This window comes from Rattus norvegicus, chromosome 2 (assembly GCF_036323735.1).
Source record: "Rattus norvegicus strain BN/NHsdMcwi chromosome 2, GRCr8, whole genome shotgun sequence".
NCBI lineage: Eukaryota > Metazoa > Chordata > Mammalia > Rodentia > Muridae > Rattus > Rattus norvegicus.
Genome location: NC_086020.1, coordinates 251368515 through 251377759, shown reverse-complemented (window position 1 = coordinate 251377759; position 9245 = coordinate 251368515). Strand labels below are relative to the sequence as shown.

At 35.7% G+C, this 9245-nt stretch overlaps 1 protein-coding gene across 2 annotated transcripts in view; it reads right to left on the bottom strand.

Annotated features, from left to right (window-relative positions):
* Positions 1-1050: 1050 nt before the first annotated feature.
* Positions 1051-9245, bottom strand: part of Depdc1 (DEP domain containing 1) — a 33460-nt gene continuing 25265 nt past the window's right edge. For both annotated transcript variants that reach the window (XM_006233537.5, NM_001305205.1), the window contains 3 exons: positions 4174-4350; positions 2797-2982; positions 1051-1992 (listed from right to left, as the gene is read on the bottom strand). In XM_006233537.5, coding sequence (XP_006233599.1) covers positions 1852-1992; positions 2797-2982; positions 4174-4350 — 504 coding nt within the window. In that variant the 3' untranslated portion in view covers positions 1051-1851. The remainder of the gene's footprint in view (positions 1993-2796; positions 2983-4173; positions 4351-9245) is intronic.

Here is a 9245-nt window from a genome sequence, read left to right as displayed (position 1 = left end):
TATATGGGCTTCCTCTCCCCATCCTCCCCCCATTACCACCCTCCCCCCAACAATCACATTCACTGGGGGTTCAGTCTTGGCAGGACCAAGGGCTTCCCCTTCCACTGGTGCTCTTACTAGGCTATTCATTGCTACCTATGAGGTTGGAGCCCAGGGTCAGTTCATGTATAGTCTTTGGGTAGTGGCTTAGTCCTGGAAGCTCTGGTTGGTTGGCATTGTTGTTCATATGGGGTCTCAAGCCCCTTCAAGATGACTGCTCTTTTATGAAGAAAAATGGAGGAGTGGATCTGGGGAATGGAGAGATAGTGGGGATGGACTGAGGAGTTAATGGAGCAGAAATTATGTTGAGATATATTGTATGAGAGAAGAATTAAAAAAAACACAGAAAAGATAATAGAAAACAATAAAAATCACTTATCACTTCTTTGTCAGAAATTAAAAAAAAACATTGTTCCTATATATGACTCTAATTCATTCCTATTATATTTGACAACAATTTTTATATGACAAATCAAACATATTTGTCTTTCTGTACTTGGATTACTCCATTTATCAGTGTTACCCATTTTCATCCATATTGTCACAAATGAGAGTTCATACTTTTCCACAGCTGAATCCTACTTATTAAGTATGTATGTTAAATTAAAAAAAATATGTGTTTGTGTGGCTCTGTGCATGCAGCCACACAAGTTTCTCCAGGCTTCTGTGGAGAAGACTGCATATTCTTAACTTACCTAGAACTAGAGTTACAGATAATTCTAAGAGGCCCAAAGCGGGTGCTGGGAACAAGATTCTGATCTTCCAGCAGAGCAGCAGCCTGTCTCCCTTGCTTTCTTTTTCTTTCCTTCTTTCTCTCTTTCTCTCTTTCTTTCTTTCTTTCTTTCTTTCTTTCTTTCTTTCTTTCTTTCTCTCTCTCTCTCTCTCTCTCTCTTTTTTTTTTTTTTTGTTGCATGTGGCTCTTAGCTAAAAATCTTTGCTACTCCAACATCTTCAGGTTTTTTTCCTTTTTTCTTTTTCCTGTAGTAGCCTTGATTAAAAAAGATAAATGTCTTAAGAGAGGAAATTTTGCTTTATTCATCACAGTCTACACATTTAAGAAACAATGAAAGACACATTTTTGTTGCTAAATAACTATTTTACATCTATTTTGGTATAGCAGAATAGATAGTAAATGTAAGCATTCAAAACATATTTCTGGAAAAAACTGAAGTAATTGAGATAATGTTTAGCGGAAAACAAAAATCTCACACATATTTTTAAAATACACATATAAGTCAGGAATGGCGGTATTCCTACCACTCAAGAAAATAAGGCAGGAGGAATGAGTTTGAGGTTAGAATAGGGTGCACAGGGAGACTTTATCTCAAAAAATTCCTCCTTTTGTCCTCGAATAAACCAAAGTCCAATAATAAAAGCCAAGCTACAAGTGTGTTTATATACAGTTAAATAGATCACAAGTATAAAAAGATTAAACAAGAGTACAATATTTTTCATAATCTGATACTTATAAATAAAGAAGCAATCCTAAACAACCCGTTCTTTAGCTAATATACATATAGACACAGATGTGTTTTCTTTTAAAAGAGCACCACAATTTTATCTGGAAGATACAATTCATTCTGATAGTCTTACCAGATCATTACATTAAAAAAGTTTCTAATTAAAATATTTGGTATTACTTTTCGTTAGGCACTTAGCTAAGATCCTGTAGTTTTAGCAGCCTAGTACAGACAAAAAGACGGTTTTGTCATCTCCTTGTATAATGTCCTTTTAAGGAAAACTGTAATATCAACAGACTTCCTTTTAAGTAGAAATATTCTCTTATATGGCTTCATTTGTTGAAGTTTTAAGTCAGTATCGCAGACTGTGAAGCTTGGGGTTTCTTAAATTCAGCATTGGTTGCTTGATTGTAGGTTTATCATCAAAAAGTGCTGCTTCACTCTCAGTGGTTGGGAACCTTTTCTGATATATCAAGGGGTATTCCTTCTGAAACTTAAAAAGGAGGGAAGGATTAGCAATCCTGGCCAGGTGTGGTGACACACACCTTTAATCCCCAGAATTAGGGAGGCAGAGGCAGGCTGATCTCTGAGAGTTCAAGGCCAGACTGGTCTACAAAGCAGGGTTGTTGTACAGAGAAACATGCCCCAAAAACAAAACAAAACAAACAAAAACAACAACAATAAAACAAACAAAAAACTTCCTGAAGTTCCTGAATATTTTCTCATATAAAACTAGTCGTGTATTTTTCATCTGACACTTACTTCTCTCTATTTTTCTGACGGGGGTCACTGCAAGATCCTTCAGACCCCTCCCTGTCCATGTTAAAATCCTAGGGTTCTCGTCTGTTAATTTTTACCCTAAACCCAAATCTTTCTCACTGGTAAGGCCTATGAAGGTCACAGGGATTTGGTACAGTTTGTATTTCACTTTTGAGTTTTACAGGTTGTGTTCTTTCTAGAATTATGTGACTCTTGCATTTTGCTTTAGAGCTGAAGATTCTAAACAGTGGCAGGGACGAGTCACCGAGAGACAGGTGTTATAATCCAGATTTTACTAATGCTTTCTCAGGATAATTCAAGATATAATTATAACAAATAAAAGCAACATAAAAGAAAATCAATTAATATTGCTGTAGTTATTTTAAATTTAAAATAATTACTTCAAATACATAATGAAGAACAATAAGCAATCTATATATGTAAAAGTTAAAATCTTATCCCAAATGTCATTAGAAGCAGCAATCACTAACCACACACTGGAAAACATTTGCAGGATGGAGAGTTGTACATTCTGTACCTGTTTCAGCTTTCTTCTTTTCTCCTTTAGTGGCAAGCTTTTACTTCTAACAATATTCTCCAAAAGTTCTGCAATTGCAGCTTGGGAAGTTGAAATTTTCTGTTCATCAAATTCTTTAGCACTAATCTGCTTACAGTAAGAATATGTTGGCAAAGGAACAACTAGTCCATCTCCATGATTTTTAACCTGTCAATGAAAAGCAAGACAGTGAAACGTGTACATTCCGGTTATATTTTTCCCATATAGAACACTTTTGATGGAATCTATAATCTATCATTTGGCCTCAATCACACATTCAGTGTATTAAGAAAATTGAAGATTATACACTAGAGGAAAGTGAGCAGGATCTAAATCTAAGCACCACAACTTATTTTATAGCCCTGAATTAACTTTTCTTGATCTGTCTCCTAATCATAAAAATGAAAGTTTCATGTATATAAAAGCATTAAAGGAAGGTATTCTAATTTTTATCACAGATTTTATTATTTGAAATATAAAATATAACAATTTAAATATTTTAATTCAGTTTAAAACACCAATATTTTCACTTAGTAATGAAGTATTGATCAATTGTTTTTGAGAACCAGAATACTATCAGAGCCTACATACCTACTGATAATAAAGTTTAAGGTACACATCTATAGTAAGCCAGTATAACATTATAATAGCATACGTGAGAAAAAGCACCAACAAAATGTGCTGGCTAGCCAACTCCTGAATATGGTAGATATTTTGTTTAGTGTTTTGTTCCCCCCTTTTCTAACATTTTTTTTTCCATTCTGCTTATTCCATTAACCTTCTTCTTTTCTACTTTTACAACAAATTCTATAATAAATTAATTATATAGAATGTATCAGAATAAGACTCTTTTCATCCTACTTACCATTAGATTTTCAAAGAATTGACATTTAACTTAGCATGAGATAATCAAGAGTTCATACATAGGAACTGGGGAGATGGCTCAGTGGGTAAAGTGTTTACCAAGCAGACATAAGGCCTTGAGTTTGGATTACCAGCACCAACATAAAAACTGGCCACAGTGACATGCTTGTCTTACACCAGAGCTGAGGGTACTTTTTTTCTTTTTTTTTTAAAAATTGGAGGTAAAGGGATTTATTTTCTTTTTACTTTAGATTTGAAACCCAATGTTATGTGCATTAAAAAATAATCATATTTTTCGTAATGTAAAGGAAACATTTGTCAACATGGGACTGCAAGAGAGGAAAGGCAAAGAAAAGTCCCAGGGCTGTATATATTCCTGACTTAGAGAATGAATATATGAGCTATTAAGTGTCCATTTTTTATGGGGTTACTCTGAGATGGATTTGCTACTTGCTAATAAGCAATGCGGAGATTTTTAAGGCTTAAAATACCTACATGGCCCTTTTTAATGTAGTCAAGATGTTTCTCCACTGCAGCCTGTAAATAAGTGGGTACTTGAAGAATTTCCTGATGATGATCCATTAGGAAAGAAACTAATCTTGAAGCCAGAAGCTCATCAAGATCCACTTCTTCAGCGCAACACAGGACACATCGAGAAAAAGTATTTATCATCTACAAAAAGATGTCAATTTAAAAACCCAAGTTTTCATATAAATGACAGTGTCAATAATTTCCAATTTTCATTGCATGATGTATAGGGATAAAATGATAAGCAGCTTTCAGTTTATGACACATGGAAATAATTTATTATAGTTAGGAAGATAAGAATTTTATTATATTACATTACAGTACAGTAATAACATTTGTTATGCATTATGTTATCAAAGTTCTAATGGATCATGTATAACAGGCTTTTATTTCAGTCTGTCATAATTTTATTAATATATATCACAGCTTCCGTTAATATAGAGATGCAAGCCTTAAGTCAAAAATTGTTAGAGAATAATGACTTTTTATATTAAACCAATTACACGAAACCACAAACCAGGATTATATAATATGGAACACATGTTCAGCAGAAGTTGCAAAGTTGGCACTATTTATATTTTGAAACTCTGGAAAACGGTTGTTAATGATAATTAGTGTTTAGGCAGTGAGTTAATGCACAGATCTCTATTTCTATCATAAGGATTTTGAAACTCTGGAAAAATGGAAAATTCATTACTCTCATAGCTATATAATCTATATCTTCTGCCTTGATTTTCCTTTACAAGGCTCATATTTCCAAAATTCTGTTGGACAAACTTTATTTAGATGCTTTAATAACTTTAAAACCAAAAAGAAGAAAACTAAAATTATCTCCTTTTCAAACACCATCCTGTACTGAATTCTTATGCTTTTCAATGCTATAAATATTCACTAACATTTTTCTTTTTTTATCTATTCTGTCATTGTTAATGAATTATCCACAGTGATGAGCAGAACAGCTAAGCAGAGTACCCAGGCTTATTATGAGAACATTTTATAGATTTAAGCTGGAGTCTAAAGAGTGACAATTCATAAGAAAAAAAATGAGAGAGACAGAGATAGAGATAGAGAAATAGACAGAGAGAGAGAGAGAGAGAGAGACACAGAGAGACAGAAATTTTCAAAAATTCATCTCCCATCAATATCTGTATATCAATCCCTCTATCCTCATTTTTAAGCAGCCTGATCTAGGGCTGCTTGGTAATAGTTCTTGTTTGTCTGTTTTGTTTTCCAGTACCTCTTGTCCATAGTGATTATTGTTATAACTCATCAGATATCATTTCCCCACTGGCATACTCTTGGAAACACTTTGGCAAATTATTCATTGATTATTTCCTTACTCTCTACCTCACGGCTGAAGTGCTCTTAATTTTAATAGCACTTACAAGTCCATTTCCCTCCCAATCAGACAGAACTAATATGAGGTGATATATTCTGGTTTGGCTGACTAGATCAATCACTGTGAGGTGGGCAAAAGGAGAAAGAATGTAAAGTCATCTGCTAAGATTAATAAAATGTGAAAGTATAAGAGCCTAAACACAAACAATTTGTGTAACACTACTTTTTGCTTGAAAAGGTCAAGTTTTTAGGGTCTGTTTTTCTTATGCTTTAAAATTTAACCAACTTTTTAATCCAAATATTTGGCATAAAGTGAAACAACAATGAACTGGCCAATCATACAAAACAAAAAAGAATGTAACCTTGGTAGAATAGTTTACCACTGTAAAATTATTAAACTTTATTTTGTGCTTTGCATACATGGCTTTGATTTTCTGAGGCTGCTTTGTTTTCTTTAAAATGATTTTTAAAAATATTTTATACTTTATTTTATTATTGAAGGATTTTCTAATCAAGCATTATAAGATAGAAATATCAGTTAAATAGCACTTTCAAATAACCTGGTTTTCTTTTAGTTTTATGACTTACTTTTTCCATTATAAGAAACATCCCCAGTCCCCTTCTGCCTGGTCCTTTCTGCTGGGACAGACTGCTAGCAAGCCTGCTCCCCTGAAGACACCACAGCCTGAGACATCCCAGAAGGTCTGCTGCATACAGAGCAACTGAGCAAGTGATTGCCAGCTTGTCTGCTCCTCTGAAGACACCACACCTTGAAGGCATCCCAGGAGTTTCTCTGTACACAGGGCAACTGGGCAATTGACACCACAGTCTGAAAACCTCTTGGGGGCTCTGTGTCATACAGGGCAACTGACCCAACAGAATGAAAGGGTCCATGGAGTTCTGCTGCACACAGGGAAACAGAAACCACAGTCCATAGGTTCCCTTGAAGAACAGCTTCACTCAGGACAACAGTATGACTGTTTTTCCTCTGAAGACCTAACAGACTGAAGGCCTCCCAGGAGATCTACTGCAGTCAGGGCAACAGACCAGCAGCTTCTTTGCCCCTCTGAAGACCTCCCTAGTTGGAAGGCTCCATCGGAGGTATGCTACAGCCAGGGCCACAGGCCTACCAGGAAGAACTGAAACAACCCAGGGACAAAAGAGACAGATTCCAGACAGAGTCACCCAGACCAGCAAACACCAGGGATAACCAGATGGTAAGAGGCAAGCACATGATGGTAAGCAATAGCAGCCAATATACGTGGGCATCATCCAGTTCTCCCACCACAGCTACCCCTGAATACAACAACACATCTGAACATCAGGAAGCTAAATTAAAATCCTATCTCATGAAGATAATAGAGTCCTTTAAGGAGGATATAAATAACTCACTGAAAGAAATACAGGAAAACATACGTAAACAGGTAGAAGACCTTAAAGAGGAAACAAATAAATCTCTTAAAGAAATACAAGAAAACATAATCATATAGGTGAAGGAGTTGCATAAAGTGGTCCAAGACCTAAAAGTGGAAGTAGAAACAATTAAAAACAACAACAACAACAACAACAACAACAACAACAACAACAAACCAAAAACAAATGGAGGCAAAGCAGGAAATGGAAAATCTAGGAAAGAGGTCAGGAATTACAGATATAAGTATCACCAACAGAATACAAGAGATAGAAGAGAGAATCTCTCTGAAGAGAGTAACACAACTGTCAAAGAAAATTCAAAACACAAAAAACTCCTAACCCCAAACCTCCAGGAAAGTCAGGACACAGTGAAAAGACCAAATCTAAGAATAATTGGAATAGAGAACAAAGATTCTCAGCACAAAGGACCTGAAAATGTCTTCAACAAAATCATAGAAGAAAACTGCCCCAACCTAAAGAAAGAGATGGCCACAAAGGTACAAGAAGCCTACAGAACACAAAACAAATGGGACCAGAAAAGAAAATCCTCTAGTCACATAATAGTCAAAACACTAAAAGCACAGAATAAAGAAAGAATATTAAAAGCTGCAAGGGAAAAGGGCCAAGTAACATGCAAAGGCAGACTTCTCTACAGAGACTATGGAAGCCAGAAGAGCCTGGTCAGAGGTCATGTAGACTCTAAGAGAACACAAATGCCAGCCCAGGCTACTATACCGGGAAAACTCTCAATAAATATAGATGGAGAAACCAAAATATTCCAGGACAAAACCAAATTTAACAGTATCTATCTACCAATCCAGCCCTATAGAGGATCCTAGAAGGAAAAGTCTAATACAAGGAAGGTACCTACACCAAAGGAAGAAAAAAAGATATTAAGCATCTTACAACAAAGTCAAAAGGAGAGAACCACAAGCACATAAAGCTGCCTACAAAAACAAACATAACAGGAACCAACAGTCATCTGTCTTTAATATCTCTCAATATTAATGGACACAACTCGCCTATAAAAACACATAAGCTAATGGACTGGATACGCAAACAAGATATAGTATTTTTCTGCAAACAGGAAACACACCCCAATAACAAAGACAGATATTATCTCATAGTGAAACGATGGAAAGAGGGCTTCCAAGAAAATGATCCCAAGAAACAAGCTGGAGTTGCCATCCTAATATCCAATAAAATGGACTTTCAACCAAAAGTTATCAAGTATGATGAGGAAGGACACTTCATATTCACCAAAGGGAAAATCCACTAAGAGAAAGTCTCAATTCTGAACATCTATGCTCCAAATGCAAGGGCACCCACGTTCATAAAAGAAACTTTACTAAAGCTCAAAACACACATTGAACCCCATAAAGAATAGTGAGAGGCTTCAATACCCCACTCTCACCAATGGACAGGTCTTTGAAACAGAAACTAAACAGAGACACAGTGAAACTAATAGAGGTTATGAACCAAATGGATTTAATAGATATCTACAGAACATTTCACCCTAAAACAAAAGAATACATCTACTTTTCAGTACCTCATGGTACCTTCTCCAAAATTGACAATATAAATGGTCACAAAATAATTCTCAACCTATACAAGAAGACTGAAAAAAAATCTCATGCATTCAATCAGACCACCATGGCCTAAGGCTGGTCTTCAAAAACAGAAAAAACAACAGAAAGTCCACATACATGTGGAAACTGAACAATTTTCTACTCAATGATAACATGGTTAGGAGAGAAATAAAGAAATTACATACTTCCTGGAATTTAATGAAAATGTTGAAACATCGTACCCAAACTTATGGGGCACAATGAGAGCAGTGCTAAGAGGAAAGTTCATAGCACTAACTGCCCTGATAAAGAACCTGGGAAGATCTTACTAGCAACACAACACCTGAGAGCTCTAGAACAAAAGGAAGCAAAAACATCCAAGAGTAGAGGGCAAGAAATAAACTCAGTGCCAAAATCAACCAAATAGAAACAAAGAGGATAAAACAATCAATAATATCAAAAGCTGGGTTTTTTTTGAGAGAATATACTAGATAAGCCCTTAGATAACTAACTAAAGAACTCAAAGGTAGTGTCTGTTGTGGTTTGCCCTGAAGTTATCTGTATTTTGATGCTAATTCCACTGCCCCAAGGACAGCTGCCTAGTCACAGTACTCAGGAATCAGGTGACTTCACCAGAACCTTCTCTCCATTGAATTTGTAAAACAGGCGAGGGGCAGGTACAGGATAGAAGGAGGCCTGTCATTGGAGGAGAAGGAAGGG